Genomic DNA, 21,930 nt, shown 5'->3' with positions numbered 1-21,930 from the left:
CCGCTGTTCTCCTTGATCAGTGAGTTTGGTCTTGGCTGGATTTTCTTGCAAATCTCCTGGGGGGAGGGGCCTGTTGCAGTGATTCTCAAATGTCTTTGCCCCAGGCAGAATTGCACCACCCTTGCCAGGGGCCAGGCTAAGTAATCTGCTTGGGTTTGGTCTCAGGAGCTTTTGTTCCCTGAATGCTTTCCATAAAGCTCTGGAGGACGGAAATGAAAATGGCGGCCTTCTAAACTTTGGTCTGGAGTTGCTGAGAGCTCAGGGTCCCACTCCTCAGTGTGTCCTCAGAGATAAGCCATCAATCACTCCTGTCTCCCTGGTCTCCGGCCACGCTCTGTGCTCACCCAGCCTGTGACCGAGTGTTTCTATCTCTGGTGCACAGCTCTGTTTGGAGTCTCCAAACCCAGGAGATTCCTGCCATGCTGCTCCTCCCAGAGGAGGAAGGTGAGTCTCCCTGGATCTGTCACTTGTGGGGTCCCTCCTCGAAGAGCAGTGGCCCGACTGTGCCTTGGATCATGGCTTAATGTAACCCTGATCTGAAAGCTCACTCCTCAGCTCTGTCTCTGTAGTCGGCTTCCCCGCTCTTATACCTGTGAGTTCTGCCACACTCAGATACTCTCTCCCGATCTTTCTGTGACCCCACGGGACCTGAGACCACACTATCTCCACGAGGGTTCCACCCCCGGTTACCCTCTAGAGTGATGTCCCTCAGTGGAGCAGACTTCTAAAATTTCTGATTTTGTGCTGCACTGCTCTACTGCTTACTGGGAGCCAGCCCCTCCCCCTGCGTCTATCTTCCCGTCGCTTTGGATTCACTTCTCCGCACATCCTACCTTCCGGAAAGTGGTCGATTTTTTGTTCCTAGAATTGCTGCTCTTCTCTTCTATCTCCTGTTGAGTTTGTAGGTGTTCAGAATGATATGATAACTAGGTAGCTGAACTCCTGAGACCTGATGTCATATCAATCAGCTACTCCTCCACCGTCTTGCCTCTCTTCTCTTTTTCTTTTTTCTTTTGCAGCATCTAACCTGCATTTGTAAATATCATCAATTATATTTTCATTTTAGAAATTACAGTTTTTATCACTCTAAGTTATGTTTCTTTTTAGTTTTTATCTTCTTTTCTTCTTAAATTCAGTTAGCCGACAAATAATACATTAGTAGTTTTTCTTGTAAAGTTCAATAATACATTAGTTGCATATAACACCCAGTGCTCATCACTTTACATGACCTCCTTACTGCCCATCAACCAGTTACCCCATCCCCCCACTCACTTCCCTTTCCACAACCATCAGTTTGTTTCCTGGAGTCAAGAGTCTCATATGGTTTGTCTCCCTCTCTGATTTCTTCCCAATCAGTTTTTTCTCCTTGTCCCTGCAATACTCTACACTATTCCTTATATTCTGCATATGAGTGAAACCATATGATATTGTCTTTCTCTTCTTGACTTATTTCACTTAGCATAATCCCCTGTAGTTCCATCCATATCAATGTAAATGGTAGGTATTCATCCTTTCTGATGGCTGACTAATACTCCATTCTATATATGAACCACATCTTCTTAATCCATTCATCTATTAAAGGACATCTCAGCTCCTTCCACAGTTTGGCTATTGCGGACATTGCTGCTATGAACATTGGGGTGCATGTGCCCCTTCTTTCACTACATCTGCATTTTTGGGATAAATACCCAGTAGTGCAATTGCTGAGTTGTAGGGTAGCTCTATTTTGAACATCCTGGGGAAACTCCATACTGTTTTCCAGAGTGGCTATACCAGCTTGCATTCCCACCAACAGTGTAAGAGGGGTCACCTTTCTCTACAACCTTTCCAACATTTGTTGGTTCCTGAATTGTTAATTTTTGCCATTCTAACTTGTGTAAGGTGGTATCTCATTGTGGTTTTGATATGTATTTTCCTGATGACAAGTAATATGGAACATTTTTTCATGTGTCTGTTGGCCGTTTGTATGTATTCTTAGGAGAAGTGTCTGTTCATTTCTTCTGCCCATTCTTTGACTGGATTTTTTGTTTTTCAGATGTTGAGTTTGAGAAGTTCTTTATAGATCTTTGATACCAGCCCTTTATCTGTACTGTCATTTGTAAATATCTTCTCCCATTCCATAGGTTACCTTTTAGTTTTGTTGACTATGTCCTTTGCTGTGCAGAAGTTTTTATCTTCATAAGGTCCAAATAGTTCAGTTTTGCTTTTGTTTCCTTTGCCTTTAGAGATGTGTATTGCAAGAAATTGCTGTGGCTGAGGTTGATGAGGCGGCTGCCTGTGTTCTCCTCTAGAATTTTGATGGATTCCTTTCCCATACTGAAGTCTTTCATCCATTTTGAGTTTATTTCTGTATATGATGTAAGAAAGTAGTTCAGTTTCATTCTTCTCTTTGTGGTTGTCCAATTTTCCCAGCACGACTTATTGAAGAGACTATCTTTTTTTTCCATTGGATATTCATTCCTGCTTTGTTGAAAATGAGTTGAGAGTATATCTGGGCTCTCTGTTCTGTTCCATTGATCTATGTGCCTGTTTTGTGCCAGTACCATGCTGTCTTGAATGATAACAGCTTTGCAATATAGGATGAAGTCAGGCAACGTGATGCCCCCATTTTTTATTTTCTTTTTCAACATTCCCCTGGCTATTCAGTAACTTTTCTGGTTCCATATAAATTTTAGGATTGTTTGTCCCAGGACTGTGAAAAATGCCAACGGAATTTTGATAGGAATTGTACTGAATGTGTAGACTGCTCTGGGCACTATAGACATTTTCACAATGTTAATTTTTCCAATCCATGAGCATGGAGTGCTTTTCCATCTTTTTGTGTCTTCCTCAATTTCTTTCATAAGTGTTCTATAGCTTCTGGAGTATATATCCTTTACTTCTTTGGTTAGGTTTATTCCTAGGTATCTCTTAGTTTTGCTGCAATTGTAAATGGAATCAATTCCTTCACTTCTGCTTCTTCAATCACATTGTTGGTGTACAGAAATTCTTCTGAAACTGTTCCAAAAAGTAGAAATGGAGGGAAAACTTCCAATTTCATTCTATGAGTCCAGCATTACCTTGATCCCCCCCCCCAAAAAATGGGCAAAGAAATAAAAATGGGCAAAGAACTTGTAGAGACATTTCTCCAAAGAAAACACACGAATGGTCAAAAAACATAGGAAAAAAACATTCAACTTCACTAATTATCACAGAAATACATATCCAAATCACAATGAGAGATCACTTCATAACAGTTAGGATGGCCACTACCAAAAAACCATAAAAGAACAAGTGTTAATGATGATGTAAAGAAATCAGAATCCTTGTGCTCTGTTGGTAGGAATATAAAATGGTGTACAGTATGGAAGTTTCTCAGAATACTAAAGATGACTACTGTATGATCCAGCAATCCCACTTCTTGGCATATAACCAAAAGAACTGAAGAAAGGATCTCAAAAAGATAATCTGCACACTTACGTTCATTGCAGCATTATTCACAATAGCCAAGAGGTGAAAGCAACCTCTGTCCCTCCACAGATGAATGGATAAACAAAATGCACCATATACATACAGTAGAATATTAATCAGCCTTTAAAAAGAGAGAAGTTCTGTCATATTCTACAACATGGATGCACCCTGAAGGCATTATGCACAAAAGGACAAGTAATGCATGATTCTACTTACATTGGGCATTTGACCTACATTCATAGAAACAGAAAGTAGAATCTTTGTTTCCAGCAGCTGGAGAGAGGGAAACATTAAGAAGTGTTTAATGGATAGCATTTCAGGTTTGCAATATTAAAAGTTTTAGAAATGAGAGACTGTGGACTCTGAGAAACAAACTGAGGGTTTTGGAGGGGTGGAGGGTTGGGAGATGGGTGAACCTGGTGGTGGGTATTATGGAGGGCACATATTGCATGGAGCACTGGGTGTGGTGCATAAATAATGAATTTTGGAACACTGAAAAGAAATAAAATGGGGGGAAAAAAGAAATGCAGCTGATTTCTGTGTATTGATTTTTTATCCTGCCGTGTTGCTGAAGTGGAGTCTTTAGCATTTTCCACATGAAGTATCATGCCATCTTCGAAGAGTGAGAGTTTGACTTTTTCTTTGCCAGTTTGCTTTTTATTTCTTTTCATTGTCTGATTGCTGAGGCTAGGACTTCTAGTATTGTGTTGAACAGCAGTGGTGAGAGTGGGCATCCCTGTCATGTTCCTGACCTTAAGGGAAAATCTCTCAGTTTTTCTCCATTGAGAATGATATTTGCTGTGGGCTATTCATGGATGGCTTTTATGATACTGAGGTATATTCCCTCTATCCCTATATTTTGAAGAATTTTAATCAAGAAAGGATGCTGTATTTTGTCAAATGCTTTTCCTGCATCAATTGAGAGGATCATATGGTTCTTGTCCTTCTTTTATTAATGTGGTGTATCATATTTATTGATTTGCAAATGTGAAACTACCCTGGCATCCCAGGAATAATCCCACCTGGTCATGGTGAATAATCTTTTTAATATAGTGTTGGATCCTATTGGGTAGTATCTTAGTGAGAATTTTGGCATCCATGTTTATCAGGGATATTGCTCTATAATTCTCCTTTCTGACAGGGTCTTTGTCTGGTTTTGGGATCAAGGTAATGATGGCCTCATAGAGTTTGAAAGTGTTCCTTCCATTTCTATTTTTTGAAACAGCTTCAGAAATTAATAAATGTATTAATTCTGCTTAGAATCTCAAGAATTTCCAGGCATACTCTTGTGAATCACCAAACTTCTGGCTGAAATCATGGCATCAGTGGCAACTTCTATGAAGTTTCCTAGCTCTTACTACAATTGAATAAGCCCGTAATTACTATATTACACTCTTCCAACATAGACTATAGAAAGGCCTCCGTTTTCCTTACCAAATCACACCTATTTTGCCTAATATACAAACTCAGTGACCTGCAAATGTTGTTCATTGTTCACATTATCTTTTTTCACAAGTTTGATAGTATGATGTTGCTTTTTTCTTTTTACTTCTTTGTTGAAGTATAGTTGATGCATAGTGTTACATTAGCTTCAGGTGGACAACATAGTTATTTGACTAGTCTGTATGTTATGTTGCGCTCACCACCAGCAAGCTACCACCTGTCACCCTACAATGCTATTATAGTACCATTGACCATATCCTCTGTACTATACCTTTCATGCCCATGACTTGCATAACTGGAAACCTGTACCTCCTACCTTCACCTGTTTTATAATGTTGTTTCTTCAAAGGGTAGAGTATATGAGTGTTTTGTCTTTCATAAGTGATAGTGACAGATAACAATTTATTCTTTCTTTTATCTCACAGGAATTTGGTGACAAAGTAGTAGTAAACAACATGTCTTTGAATTTATATAAGGGGCAAATCACCATTCTTCTAGGACAAAATGGGGCAGGAAAAACCGCAGTCTTGTCTCTTCTCATAGGTATGTATTAATTCTGTTTAGAGCAGAAGTCAGGTTCCTTCTAAGGCTTCAAACCAATCAGCACCTTGTGGTATTGAGTATGTTGTTATTTCAGTGTTGCAGTTTTTATTACACTTTAATTATTTACAACCAAGATGCCCTTGGTAATGTAATAAATTGATTCATTTATTCAATGAAAATATTTATATGCCTATCCTTTTCATAGGAATTGGTAATACAGTGGGTACTACAGTGATGATTACAGGGTTGTTACCCTCAATTTTGTACACTGGTGGAGGTATAGGAAAGAAACTTGAAACTAACATTGTAAGTGTAAAAGGAGATGTTATATGTAGGATGCTGTTCACCTAATGGAATGCGACATAACCTGTCTTGTGGGGGGTGAGAAAAAGGGAAGTGTCATCAAATCTGAGACAAATAGGATATCTAAAGGTCCATGAATGGAACCAAAGAATATTATAGACATAAGCAAAGACTAGGAGACTTGAAAGCAGGGAACTGACTAGATCAGAGATAGAATTTGAATAATAGCAAAAGATAAAGCTAGAGGAATAATTAAGAGGTCAAATCATGAAAGGTTTGGGGGAAGCCATGCTATGAAGATTAGAATTTATGCTGACCGCAATAAGAAGCCATGGGAGAATATTTTATATAGGTTTACATGCTAGATGCACTGCATTCACCAGAAAGGAAGAATGGATAAGGAGTACTATGGACAATTAGAATCATGAATCCCATGTTGTGTGTGAGGTTAGCATAAGTTCTAGAGGCTGGAACAGGACTGAGCATAGTAGTTGAAATAGAACAACCTCTCTTTTGAAACTAAAATGATGCCAAAACTAGCTCAGAAAGGGCAGACACTACCTGCATTCTCTGCTATTTTATATATTTGAACTGATTTCCTCTAGGTCTCTGTTAAGCCTCTTCTTAACAACATGACTACCTAGGTAGTATCACAAGGTTATGATTTGAATTGTCATTAACTTCATGATAATATATGCATTATATATAGTTGATATGCTTTACATGTTATCTTGGAACACATCCCATGTTCTACATGTAATGACAGAACGCATACAATGCACTTTTCCCTCTGTATATGTTCATGGCCTTTCTCTCAATGGGAGTGCCTGAACCATCTGTCCACCTATTGAAATCCTATTCATACAGCGAGAGTGAGCTCAGAAGCAACCATTAGGAGCAAATTCTCAGAGATGGTAGCTCCAAGTTCTGGTCCCTTCATAGATAAGATATATATAAACAAGCACAAAATGTCAGAACCAATTTTGCCAGCACTTGGGAAACAGGAAAAGATTTACAGCAATTAAACAAGACTAAATGAAGATAGAGGTAACTTAGAAGCAAGAGATGAGAGTCACATCAGAAATATGGTGAACTTGGAAGCTCCAGACCCTCCTCCCCATAGAGACACTAAGTTAACAACAATATGCAGACAAACATACCTTTTTAAAAACTCCAGAAACAAGTTTGGATGCTGCAGCATGCAAATGTATGCATGTCCAATACCAAAAAGGGCAGGAACCTTATGACATTTTCTCACCCCAACCCCTCTCCCAGCATGGCATGACACAATGAGGAGGAAATGCGCCAATTCCAAGCTTCTCCCTTGGGACAGAAAGAAAAGACTAGAATTTATATCCAATGTTCTGGCTCTAGGGACTGCCCAAGGGACTGGTTTCTGCTTTGCTTAATGGAGAACTAATGGAGTGGCCATGTGTTATAGACGACAGTTTGGAAGTCACAGAAAAACACAGGCAAATGCTGCAGCACTTTAAAGTATTTTAAGGCAGCAGGAAACGTGCAATTCCCCACTCAGATGCCAAGGAAGCAACAGAATATAGGCAGAGAACTACAAAAGAAACACAATCTCCAAGCTGCTTAAGGAAATTAAGACAGTTTGGAGCGGCCATATATAGCAGAATGAAAACATATGCAAAACCCCAAAGATCCATCCCCAGAAAATATTTTAAGGTCCCCAAACCTCTAGTGGGGGTGACGGGTGAAGGACTTCCCATGCGTGAAGCTAGTCCATAAATACTGTGAGAGATGTCTGTTTTTAAATGTTTAAATCTCAACGAAACATAAGGCATACAAAACACACACACACACACACACACACACACTCACACACACACAGAAACCTGCCCCAAAGTAACAAAATAAAGCACTAGAACATGACCCATAAGAAATACAAATGGCTACCAGACACATGAAAAAATGTTCATCATCACTAGCCATCAGGGAGATTCAAATCAAAACCACATTGAGATACCACCTTACACCAGTTAGAATGGCCAAAATTAGCAAGACAGGAAACAACGTGTGTTGGAGAGGATGTGGAGAAAGGGGAACCCTCTTCCACTGTTGGTGGGAATGCAAACTGGTGCAGCCACTTTGGAGAACAGTGTGGAGATTCCTCAGGAAATTAAAAATAGATCTTCCCTATGACCCTGCAATTGCACTGCTGGGTATTTACCCCAAAGATACAGATGTAGTGAAAAGAAGGGCCATCTGTACCCCAATGTTTATAGCAGCAATGGCCACGGTCGCCAAACTGTGGAAAGAACCAAGATGCCCTTCAACGGATTAATGGATAAGGAAGATGTGGTCCATATACACTATGGAGTATTATGCCTCCATCAGAAAGGACGAATACCCAACTTTTGTAGCAACATGGACAGGACTGGAAGAGATTATGCTGAGTGAAATAAGTCAAGCAGAGAAAGTCAAGTATCATATGGTTTCACTTATTGGTGGAGCATAACATAATATAGAGGACAAGGGTAGATGGAGAGGAGAAGGGAGTTGAGGGAAATTGGAAGGGGAGGTGAACCATGAGAGACTATGGACTCTGAAAAACAACCTGAGGGTTTTGAAGGGGCGGGGTGGGAGGGTGGGGGAACCAGGTGGTGGGTATTAGGGAGGGCACAGATTGCATGGAGCACTGGGTGTGGTGAAAAAACAATGAATACTGTTACGCTGAAAATAAATAAAAAATTAAAAAAAAAAAAAAAAAAGAAACACAGATCTCTGAATTACCTGACAAAAAGTCATTTTAAGATATTCGGTGATCTAGGGGTGCCTGGGTGGCTCAGTGGGTTAAAGCCTCTGCCTTCGGCTCAGGTCATGATCCCAGGGTCCTGGGATTGAGCCCCACATTGGGCTCTCTGCTCAGCAGGGAGCCTGCTTCCCTTCCTCTCTCTCTGTCTGCCTCTCTGCCTACTTGTGCTCTCTGTCTGTCAAATAAATAAATAAAATCTTTAAAAATAAAGATATTCAGTGATCTGAAAGAGAACACAGACAACAAAATTAAATGAGGAAAATTATGCATGAACAAAATACTAACAGAGGTAGAAGTAATTTTTTAAAAACCCACACAAATCCTGAATATGGAAAATGGAAAGTATAAGAACTAATTAGAAAATTATTATTAGAGGGTTTCAACAGCAGAGTTGAGCAGGTAGAAAAAATGAATTAGCAAACTTGAAGATAGGCTATTTGCAATTATTAAGTCAGAGGAGTGAAAAGAAAAAAGAATGAAGAAAAGTGAAGAGAGCCTAAATGACTTATGGGATATCAAGTGAGACACTGTATGCACTATGAAAGTCCCAGAAAATAAGCAAGAGAAAGGGACAGAGTATTTATTTGAAAAAATAATGTCTGAAAACTTACAAATTTGAGGGGGGAAAATGGACATACAAATTCAAGAAAGTCAGCAAATTACAAGTAGAGTAACTGTGAAAGAAACCCATAAATGAGACACATTATAATCACACTAAAAATTCAAAGAATGAAAATCCTGAAAGAAGCAAGAGAAAAGTGACTCTTAATTGCAGGTGATGCTCTTCAAGACAGAGAGGATTCGTCAGTGAAACCTTGAAGGTCAGAAAGCAGTACGATATTATATTCAAAGTACTGAAAGAAAAAACAACTACAACCAAGAAAACTATATCTGTCAAAACTTTGAAAAGTGAAGGGAAAATTCAGATTTTCCTAATTCAGCAGAAGCTGAAAGAATGAATTACCACAAGACATCTTCTATAAGAAATTATGAAGGGAGTCATTCAAGTTGAAATTCAGGACACCAGACAGGTACAAAGCCATATAAAAATATAAATTTCTCTAATAAAGGTAAATATGTGAGCAAATATAGAAACATGTTATTGTAATTTGGGTGCATAAATTCACTTTTAACTCAGAACTTAAAAACATAAAAATAATTATAAATCTATGTTAATGAGTACACAGTATATAAAGGTGTAATTTGTGACATCAGAAAATAAAGTAGAAGGACAAGGCTATGAATAAAGTTATTGTCAATTTAAAATTGATCACTATAATTTTAAAATATTTACATTAATCCCTATGGTAGTCACAAAGAAGATCTATAGAATATACACAAAGGAAGGCAGGCAGTAAAAGCAGTAGTGAGAAGCAAAATGCTACAGACAGAAAGTAATTAATAAAATGGCAATAGTAAGTCCTTCCCTGACAATAATTACTTTTAAAATAAATGGATTAAATTACCCAACCAGGGTACCTGGGTGGCTCAGTTGGTTAAGTGTCTGCCTTCAGCTCAGATCGTGATTCAAGAGTCCTGGGATCTAGCCCTTTATGGGGTTCACTGCTCAATGGGGAGCCTGCTTCTTCCTCTCCCTCTTTACCTCTCCCTGCTTGTGCTCTCTTGCACTCTCTCTCTCTCCCAAATAAATAAAATCTTTAACAATAAATAAATAAATAAATAACCCAATCAAAGGATATAGATTGACTAAATAGATTTTTTTTTAAAGATACATGCTGTCTGCAAGAGAATCACTTGAAATCTAAGGACACATAATCAAGTAAATAGATTAAAAAATGTGCAAATGATGATCAGAGTAGAGGTGATGATACCAAATCAAACACTCAATGGGAAAATATAACAATTATAAATATATATTTATCAAACATCAGAGTTATTTATTTATTTATTTATTTATTCGACAGATAACACAAGTAGGCAGAGCAGCAGGCAGAGGGAGAGGGAGAAGCGGACTCTCTGCTGAGCAGGGAGCCCGATGCGGGGCTCAATCCCAGGACTCTCAGATCATGACCTGAGCTGAAGGCAGACGCTTAACTGACTGAGCCACTCAGGCACCCCAAACATCAGAGTTCTTTAAAAATGAAGCAAATATTGGAGAAATAAAGAGAGAAGCAGTAGCACAATAATAGTAGGAAACTTTAATACTCCCCTTCAATGATATATAGAATTTGACAAAAACTCTGTAAGAAAATAGAGATCTTTAACAACAGTTGGACCCAGCAGACGTGTACTAAACACTCGACCCAACAACAGCAGAATATACATTATTCTCAATAAAACATGGTACATTCTCCAGGAGAGATCACATGTTTGTTTACAAAACAAATCTTAACTAATTTTAAAATAATGAAGTTATACAAAGTATCTTTTCCAGTCACAATAGAAACTATAAATCAATTAAGAGAAGGATAATTGGAAAACCCACAAATATGTGGAAATTAAACAACACACCCTTAACCAATGGGTCAAAAGAGGAATCACAAAATAGAAAGTATCTTGGGAAAATTTAAAATGAAAACACAACATAAAAAACTTACAGGATGCATCAAAAGCAGTGCAAAAATGGAATTCTAGCATCGTGAACACTTACATCAAAAAAAGAGGAAAAATCTGATATTAATAACCTAACTGCATACTTTAAAGAACTAGAAAAAGAATAACAAACTAAACCTAAAGACAGTAGAAGGAAGAATAGAATAGAAATCACTGTGGAGATAAAATAGAGAATGGGAAGGTAAGAGGAAAAAATAAAACTTAAGAACTGGTTTTTGGCGCCTGGGGGACTCAGTCATTAAGCATTTGCCTTCAGCTCACATCATGATCCCAGGGTCCTGGGATTGAGCCCACCACTGGGCCTCCCTGCTTGGTGGGAAGCCTGCTTCTCCCTCTCCCACTCCCCCTGCTTGTGTTCCCTCTCTCGATGTGTCTCCCTCTGTTAAATAAATAAATAAGATCTTTTAAAAAAGAAAAAGACTTGGTTTTTAAAAAAAACCACAAAATTGAAAAAATTCAAATAATTAAAATAAAAATGAGATGTGGGATAATACAGCCTATGCCATAGTAATAAAATGGATCATAACAAAACACTGTGAACTACTGTATATTAGAAAACTTCAAAACCTAGAAGAAATTGATAAATTCCTAGAAACATGCAACCCAGCAAGACTGAATCATAAGGAAATAGATAATTTGAACACACCTACAACTACTAAGAGAATTGAACAGTAATGAAAAACCTCTCAAAAGAAAAGCTTAGGACCAGATGATTTCATTGGAGAATTCTACCAAACATTTAAAGAAAAATTAGTGCCAGTCCTCTTCAAATTCTTTGAAAAGATTCAAGAGGAGGGTACACTTATTACATCATTCTATAAGGCCTGTTATTACCCTTATACCAAAGTCAGACTAGGACACTACAAGATAAGAAAACTATGGGCCAATATCCCTGATCAACATAGATAGACAACTCAAAACAAAACAACACAAAACTACAAAGCTAAATTCAACAATACATTAAATGGGTCATATACCATGACCAAGTGGGATGAATTCCTGAAATGTAAGGATGGCTTGACATGCAAAATCAATGTAATACATCATAAATAGAATCAAGGACAAAAACCACATGATCATATCAATGATGCAGAAATTGATTTTTTGAATGTTGATGTTGTATATAGCAACTTAACTGAATCTTGTATATTAGTTCATCAGAGAGCACGTGTGTGTGTAGAGTTAAGCTTTTATACATGTAAGATCACATCATCTGCAAACAGGTAATTTTACTTCTTTTTTTTTTTTAGCTTGGATTCCTTTTATTTCTCCCCTAATTGCTTCGGCTATGCCCTCCAGTATTAGAAGTGGGACAGGAAGTGGTCCAGAAGTGGGACAGAAAGAACCCTTACTTTGTTTCCAGTTACAGGAAAAGCTTTTAGTTTCACCATAAAGAATTATGTTAGCTGTGGGCTTTTCATATATGGTCTCTTTATGTTGAGGAAATTGGCTTCTATTTCTAGTTCATTGAGGAAAATGAAAAGAAAAAATGAAATGAAAAGAAAAAAATGAAAAAAGAAAAAAATGAAAGAGTTCAATTTTGCCACATGTTTTCTTTGTGTCTGTTGAGATGATCATGTGATTTTTTAAAAATCATTCTGTTAATATGGTGTATCACATCAATTGATTCTTGAATATTGAGTCATCCTTACATCTCATGGGTAAATCCCACTTGGACATGGCATATGATCCTTTTAATGTGTTGTTGAATTCAGTTTGCTTGTATTTTGTTGAGGACTTTCAAATCTATTTTCATCCAAGTTATTTGCCTTATAGTGTCTCTGTCTGGCTTTGGTGTTAGGGTAATGCTGGCCTCACAAAATGAGTTTGGAAGTATTCCCTCATTTTCAGTTTTTGGAAGAGTTCGAGAAGGGCTGGCGCTAATTCTTCTCTAAAAGATTGGTAAAAGGGCGCCTGGGTGGCTCAGTCATTAAGTGTCTGCCTTTGGCTCAGGTCATGATCCTAGGGTCCTGGGATCGAGCTCTACTTCGGGCTCCCTGCAATGTCTTTCCTAATTTTGAGTCTTCTGACTTTTTTTTTAGTCTAATTTAGGTTTGTCAATTATGTTTATCTTTTCAAAAACCAACCTTACTTTCAGTGATTTCTTTTACTATTTTTCTAGTCTCCATTTTGGTTATTTTTGGGTAATCTTTTTTATTTCCTTCCTTCTGCAAACCTTGGAATTATTTTTCTAGTTTTTTGAGGTGTAAAGTTAGGATGTGTATTTTTTACCCTTTTTTAAAAATAATGGACACTTATCAGTATTAACTTCTTTTTTAGTGCTGTTTTGCTGTTTTCCATAGGTTTTAATATTTCGTATTTTCATTTTTATTTGTCTCAAAATATTTTCTAACTTTCCTTTTTCCCCTCTTTTTTGAATAATTTGTTTTCCAGAAATGTTGTGTTTAATTTCCACATTTATGAATTTTTAAATTTTTATTCTTTTGCTTCCTGGTTTCATCCCATTGTGGTTTGAAAAGATACTCTGTATATGACTTGAGTCTTAAATTTGTTATTTACAACTTAAAATTGTGTATGATACTTTGTGACTTAACATACATATATCCTGGAGAATGTTTTATGTGCATTTGAAAAGATGTATATTTTCTGCTGTTAGATAGAACGCTTATTAGGTCCATTTGGTCTCTAGTGTTGTTCACTTCTGTTTCATCATTAATCATCTGTCAAGATGTTTTATCCATTATTGAAAGTGTGATATTGAAGTCTCCATGTAATATAATATTGCTGCTATGTATTCTTCCCTGTAGTTCTGCCAATGTTTACCTAATATATGTAGATGCTCTAATGTTGGACACATATATTTATAATTGTTATATCTTTCTGTAACTTTAATTATTTGTTATATGATATAACCGTTATATAATACTGTTCTTTCTCTCATGACATATTTTACTTAAAGTCTACTTTGCCTAATAGAAGTATAGCCACTCCCGCTCTCTTTGGTTACCATTTACATTGAATCTTTTTTCATGCCTTCCCTTTCTGCCTATATATGTCCTTAAATCTAAAGTTCCTTGTAGAACAACAAGTGATGGTGAGCATTTGGAGAAAGGGGAGACCTCTTACACTGTTGGTGGGAATGCAAGCTGGTACAGCCACTCTGGTAAACAGTATGGAGGTTCCTCAGGTCATTAAAAATAGAGCTACCCTATGACAGAGCAATTATACTATGACTACTTGGGAGTGTTTAACCCAAAGATACAGATGTAGTGAAAAGAAGGGGCACCGGTACCCCAATGTTCATAGCAGCAATGCCCACAATAGCCAAACTGTGGAAGGAGCTGAGATGTCCTTCAACAGATGAATGGATAAAGAAGATATGGTGTATATATACAATGGAATATTACTTAGACATCAGGATGAATATCTACCATTTACATTGACATGGATGGAACTAGAGGGGATTATGCTAAGTGAAATAAGTCAATCAGAGAAAGACAATTATATGGTTTCACTAGTGTGGAACATAAGGAATAATGCAGAGGATGAAAGGGGTGGGGAAGGGAAACTGGGAAGAAATTAGAGAGGGAGATAAACCATATGAGACTCTTGACTCCAGGAAGCAAACTGAAGGTTGTGGAAAGGGAGGTATATGGAGGGGTGAGGTAGCTGGATGATGGGTGTTAAAGAGGGCATGTGATATGATGAGCACTGGGTGATATACTCAACTAATGAACATTATATCAAAAACTAATGATGTACTACTATACCTTGGCTAATTGAATTTAAATAAAATAAATAAAAAGTAAAGGTCCTTATAGAGAGCGCATAGTTAGGTATTGTTAGTTTATCCATTTTGGCCACTCTGTATCTTTTTAGGTCTTTTCATTTAAACTTAAAGTAGTTATTGATAGGGAAGGGCTCACCATTGCCATTTTTAAAATTGTCTTTCCTACAGTTCTTTTGCCCTCTACTTTTTTCTTTCATAAATATATATATATATGTTATATATGTATAATATATATATTATCTTATATTATGTACTTTGATTTGTTTCTCTTTGTGTTTTATGTTTATTCTGTAGGTATTTCCTTTATGGTTACCTTGGAACTTATATAAAATATTTTATAGTTATAATATTCTATTTAAATTAATAACAATTGACCTTCATTCACAAACAGAACTCAATTTTATTTCTTCCACATGAACATGCTTTATGTTAATGTCACAATTTACATCTTTTTATGTTGTATGCTGATGAACATTTTTATGTGTATAATATTTTAATACTTTTGTCTTTTAACTTTTATACAAAAAATGAGTAATTTACTCACCACTATTTTACATGTATTATACTCATCATAGCATTATAGTGTTCTGTATTTGTCTACGTTATTTACCTTTACAATGAGTTTTATACTTTAATATGCTTTCATATTACCATTTAGCATCCTTATGTTTCATCCTGAAGAACTCTTAACATTTCTTGTAACGGAGGTCTCCTAGTAATGAACTCTCAACTTTTGTTCATCTGGTAGCCTTAATTGCTCCTTCTTTTTTTTTTTTTAAGATTTTTTTTTATTTATTTCATAGACAGAGATCACAAGTCAGACAGAGTTCACAAGTAGGCAGAGAGGCAGGCAGAAAGAGAGGGGGAAGCAGGCTCCCTGCTGAGCAGAGAGCCCGATGCGGGGCTTGATCCCAGGACCCCGGGATCACGACCCAAGCCGAAGGCAGAGGCTTTAACCCACTGAGCCACCCAGGTGCCCTGCTCCATCATTTTTAAAAGACAGTTTTGCTAGGTAATAATGATTCAACAATTCTCTACATCACTCAGTGCTCATCACAATACGTGTAGTCCTTTTTAAATCTTAATTCCACGGTAGTTAACATACAGTGCTATATTAGTTTTAGTTGTACAATATAGTGATTCAACAGCCCCATGTATTACTCAGTCCTCAAGGTCTTCATCTTTTTCTTGATTAAGTATTGTGCTGCTGTAAACCTTTGAATACTTTTCTGAGTTTAGCAAGTTGATTCTTTTTTTTCTTTCTATAGAAAAACGGGTGCTTTTTTACTTCCCTGATCTTCCACTATCATTGTCATTTAAAACGCCTTAAAATGTAAGAATTTGAGTAATGATATGAGAAGGAAGGAACCTAATGAAAGTAAAATTCTAAATTTTTCACATCTTTTCAATAAGTCTTTCTTAATTGTTTATAAAATAATAATGTTATTACTATATAACATGATAGTTTTTGTTCAGTTTTTAAAGAACATAATTTTATATTGAAATTTCCTTGGGGTGCCTGGGTGGCTCAGTGGGTTAAGCCTCTGTCTTTGGCTCAGGTCATGATCCCAGGGTCCTGGGATCGAGCACGGCATCGGGCTCTCTGCCCAGCAGGGAGCCTGCTTCCCACTCTCTCTCTGCCTGCCTCTCTGCCTGCTTGTGATCTATGTCTGTCAAATAAATAAATAAATAATCTTAAAAAAAAAGAAATTTCCTTATGTGATGTAGTCTGTATATATATTATTTCCAAGGCCACATTGTATTTTTAGTAGTCACATAGTATTCTTTTTAATAGCCATATAGTAGTCTTTTAAATTAATATGCGGTCATTAACTTGTCATTTTCTTTTTTTTTTAATTGATTTTTAGCATTTACCATCAATGCTAAATAAGTATCCTTATTTAGATGTTTTTGAAAGACTTTTCCACTTTGGAATGTATTTTAAAAAATTTTTTTTTAGATTTTATTTATTTATTTGCCAGAGATCACAAGTAGGCAGAGAAACAGGCAGAGAGAGAGAAGGGGAAGCAGGCTCCCCGCAGAGTATAGAGCCCGATGTGGGGCTCGATCCCAGGACACTGGCATCATAACCTGAGCTAAAGGCAGCAGCCTACCCGACCAAGCCACCCAGGAGTTCTAAGAAAGGGGAAGGGGAAGCATTCTCCCTGCAGAGTAGAGAGCCCAATGTGGGGCTCCATCCAAGGACTACAGGATCACGATATATTTTTCAAAAATATATTTTAAGACTATAAATATTTTAATCACCTCAATAGATGCAGAAAAGCATTTGACAAAATTCTACATCTATAATAAAGACTCTAAACAAACTGGGCATAGAGGGAACATACTTAACATACATAACAAAGGCCGTATATGACAAGCCTGCAGCTAACATCATATTCAATAGTAAAAAGATAAAAGCTTTTCTTCTAAAATCAGGAATAATACAAGGATGCCCGCTCTTGCTGCTTTTAAATAAAAAGCATCAAAATCAAAAAGGAAAAAAATATTTACAGATGACATAATATTATATATAAAAAACTATAAAGATTCCACTAAAAAACTTTTGTAACTATTAATTCAGTAAAGTTGCAGGACGTAAAGTCTGTCTACAAAAATCCATTGTGTTTCTATACACAAATAAACTGTCAGAAAGAGATGCGCCTGGGTGGCTCAGTTGGCATCTGACTCTTGATTTCAGTTCAGGTCATGATCTCAGGGTTGTGATATCAAGCCCTGCATTGGGCTTGTACTGAGCATTGAGCCTTTTGGGGATTCTCTTTCCCTCTCCCTCTGCCCCTCCCTCCCTGCTTGTGTTCTCTCTCTCTCAAAAATAAAAGAAAGAAAGAAAGAAAGAAGAAAGAAAGAAAGAGGGAAACACCATATATAATTACATCAAAAAGAATTAAATACCTAGGAGCAAAATTAACCAAGGGGGTGAAGCACCTGTACACTGAAAACTATAAGACATGAAAAGGAGTGAATAAGACATAAATAAGTGGAAGATACTCCATTAATAACAATATTGTTAAACTGCCCATACTACCCAAAACAATCTGCAAGTTCAGTGCAAGTCCCATCAAAATTCTAATGGCATTTTTCACAGAAATAGAACAGACAATCCTAAAATTTGTATGGAACTGCAGTAGTCCCTAAATAGTCAAAGCAATCTAGGGTAGGTGTAAGCATCAAGCTTCCTTATTTCAAACTATGTTACAAAGCTAGTCCTCAAAATAGTATGGTATTGACATAAAAACAGACACAGAACAGTGGAACAGTATAGAGAGCCTAAAAATAAATGCATGTATATATGATCAGTTAATTTACAATAAAGGAGCCAAGAATACAATGGAGAAAGACAGTCCTGTCAATAAATGGTGTTGGGAAAACTGTATCACTCTCTTATACCGTCTACTAAAATCAACTCAAAATGGATTAAAGACATTAACATGTAAGACTTGAAACCACAAAACTCCTTGATGAAAATACAGGCATACAGTAAGCTCTTTGACCACAATCTTGGAGATGATTTTGGGGATTTGACACCAAAAACAAGGCAACAAAAGGCAATGATATATAGGTGTGGGGCTACATCAAACTAAAAAGCTTCACAGCAAAGAAAACAATAAAATGAAAAGTAACCCACTGAATAGGAGAAAATATTTGCAAATCATGTCGGATAAGGTGTTAATATCCAAAATATATAAAGAACTCATGTGACTCATAGCAAAAAAAAAAAAAATCCAATTTAAAAAATGAACAAAGGATTTGAATAGACATTTTTCAAGAGCAGACAGCTAGATGGCTAACAAGTACATGAAAAAAGGCTAAACATCACTTACCATATGGGAAATATAAATCAGAACCACAATGAGATACCTCCTCACAACAGTTAGAATGGCTGTTTTCAAAATGCCGAGAAATAACACGTGTTGAGAAGGATGTGGAGAAGAGGGAACCCTTGTGCACTGTTTGTGGAAATGTTAATTGGTGCAACCACTATGGAGAACAGTATGAAGTTTCCTCAAAAAATTAAACATAAAACTACCATATGATTCAGCAGTTCCATTTCTGGGTATTTACTTGAAGGAAATGAAAACACAAAGAGATATCCACTCCCATGTTTGTTTGTGGCATTATTTATAATAACCAAGGTATGGAAGCAACCTAAGTGTCCTTCAGTGGATGAATGGATTTAAAAAAAAGTGGAGTTGATCTTCCTACCGACCTGGATTTTTTGCCTTGGGATTATCATATGAATGCAAAATTTCTGTCTTTTTAAAACTTCTTTGTGGCCTCTTTGATAATAGCAGTTTAGCCTTTATCCTAACTCAGTGTCCTCAGAGTCTGGTCCTCTGACTAGCAGCATCATTAATATCAGCTGGGAATGTGTTAGAAATGCAAGTTCTCATCGACTAATGAATAGATAAGATGTCTATATACCCAATGGATTATTATTCAGCCATAAGAATGAAGGAACTCTTGTTTGTGACAACATGGATGGACCTTAAGCGCATTATGCTAAGTGAAATAAGTTGGAGAAAGACAAATACTGATTAGTCTCACTTATATGTAGAATTTACAAAGGAAAAAAAAAAAAAAAACAAATTCACAGATATAAAGAACAAATTGGTGGTTGCCAGAGTCAATAGATGGGGACTGGGCTAAATGAGTGAAGGTGATCAAAAGGTACAAATTTCCAGTTATAAGATAAATAAGTTATGGGATATAACGTACAGCATAATGACTATAGTTAATTTTACTGTTTCATATATTTGAAAGTTGCTAAGAGAGTAGATCATAAAAGTCTTCATCACAAGAAAAATATTATAATTATATATGGTGATATGCTAACTAGACATTGTATGATCATTTTGTGATATATGCAAGTATCAAATCATTATGTTGTACACTGGAAACTAATGTTTTATGTCAACTCTATTTTAAGTTTTAAAAAGAATATATATTTTTAAACAAGGTAAATGATTTATAGGATTTAAATGGTCTTATAGTTTTTATTTTTTACATGTTATCAAATTGTTGCCCACACACACAAAAAAATTGTTGCCCACAAATCTGGACTGTTTGTTATTAGTATTTAAATTTCTTGAAGACAAAAATTAAATAATGCTAATCTTATATTTTTTCCTTTTCTTTCTTTTTTTTTTTTTTTTAGATGTATTTACTTATCTTAGAGAGAGGGAGAGTACAGATGCAGGGGGAGGGGCAGAGGGAGACAAGGCAAGCAGACTCCCTGCTGAGTGAGGAGCCCAATATGGGGTCCAAGCTCAGGATCCCAGAATCATGACCTGAGCCAAAATCAAGAATTAGAGACTCAACTGACTGAGCCACCCAGGAGCCTCAATATTATGTCATAACATCTACACAGTACCTATTCTGATCCACAAATACAGTAACAGTCTAATTGCAATGTGAATGTATTAGAATATAGCAAATTATTTATGTTTTTTTTATCAATATAATCCATATCCATTATAGAAAATTTGTATACAAAAGCAGAAAAGAAAAAAAAGATAGCTTATCCCAATATCTAGATGTAATTATTGATATTTTCCTAAAGTATTCTGTAGGAGATAGTGCTAATTCTTTTGAGTAATCCACAAGCAGTCTGAATTTAAGATACTAATTTACAATATCTTACAATGCTCTCTCACCAACGCTCAGCTTCTTTTATGTCTTCTGCTTAATCATAGGTTGTTACCCTCCAACTAGAGGAAAGGTTTATATTCATGGATTTGACATCTCAAAGAACATAACTGAGATTCGAAAAAACTTGGGCTTCTGTCCACAACATGACATGTTGTTTAATGACTTGACACTCTCAGAACACCTTTTTTTCTACTCTGTGGTGAGTCAGAAATGTTTTAAAACTATACAGTATATTTATTTTTTCTTTTGATATATAGACATGTGAAGTTTAACATTCAGCTAGCACCACAGAATATTCTCATTACTCCAAAACATTCCCTCATGCTATTCCTACACTTGATCTTAGCCAAAAGGCTGAGAAGCAATTCCCTCATGCTATTCCTTTGTAGTCGTCCCTATCCCACCTGGTAATCACTGGTCTATCCTAATCACTAATGTCTTGTCTTATTGAGAATACCATATAAATGGAATAATATGGTATGTAACCTTAAAAGATTAGGCCCTTACACAGAGCATAATGCCTTCAAGATCCATCCATACTTGTATGATCAGTAGTGCATTTCTTTTCATTGTTGGGTAGTATTTCATATTTAGATGTAATACAGTACACCAATCAAAGGACATTTGGGTTGTTTACATTTTGAGTATGAATAAAGCTGCTCTGAATTTCATGTGAAGTTTTTTGTGTGTAAATATAATTTTTCATTTCTCTCAGAATGAGATTACAGGATCATATTGTAAGTATTTAACTTTATAAGAAACTATGTAGTTTCTGTATAGTCACTGGAGTGACTGAACCATTTTGCACCCCCACCAGCAATGCAGGAAGATTTCAAATGCTCTGTATCCTTGCCAGAATTTGGTATTGTAATACTTTCTAACACCTTTTTTTGAAAGGGAGAGAGAGTGCAAGCAGGGATGGGGACAGAAGGAGAGGGAGAGAGAGACTCTCAAGCAGACTCCACACTCAGTGCCGAGCTCGACATGGGGTTCAATTTCATGACCCTGAGGTCATGATCTGAGCTGAAATCAAGAGTCAGATGTTTAACTAACTGATCCACCTAGGCACCCCTTTACATCTTAACATTTTAACCATTCTAGTAGATGTATAGATGTATATCCTCCTGGTTTTAATTTGCATTTCATGAAGGGCTAATGGTGGTGATTATCTTTCACATGATTATTTCCCATTTATACCCTCTTTGATGAAAGACCCTTTGTACACTTTTAAAATCTGGGTTTGTTTTGTTACTTAATTTTTTATAGTTCTTTATATATTCTGGATATATGTCCTTTGTTGAATAATGTGCTTTGCAAATACTTTCCCTATTTCTGTAGTTTGTCTTTTCATTTTCTTGGAAATGCTTTTTACAGAGCAAAGGTTTTTAATACTGAAATCCAATTTATCACATTTTTA

General features: G+C 36.4%; 1 protein-coding gene across 1 annotated transcript in view; it reads left to right on the top strand.

The window, feature by feature from the left end:
* Positions 1–21,930, top strand: part of LOC308359753 (phospholipid-transporting ATPase ABCA3-like) — a gene marked incomplete at both ends in the record, with an annotated part of 158,763 nt that overhangs the window by 42,633 nt on the left and 94,200 nt on the right. The window contains 2 exons of the mRNA XM_080831045.1: positions 5,319–5,436; positions 20,558–20,712. Of these exons, the coding sequence (XP_080687171.1) occupies positions 5,319–5,436; positions 20,558–20,712 (273 nt within the window). The remainder of the gene's footprint in view (positions 1–5,318; positions 5,437–20,557; positions 20,713–21,930) is intronic.

This window comes from Martes martes (genome assembly GCF_963455335.1).
Source record: "Martes martes genome assembly, chromosome: 18".
Classification (NCBI taxonomy): Eukaryota; Metazoa; Chordata; class Mammalia; order Carnivora; family Mustelidae; genus Martes; species Martes martes.
This window is presented reverse-complemented; position numbering and strand designations above follow the sequence as displayed.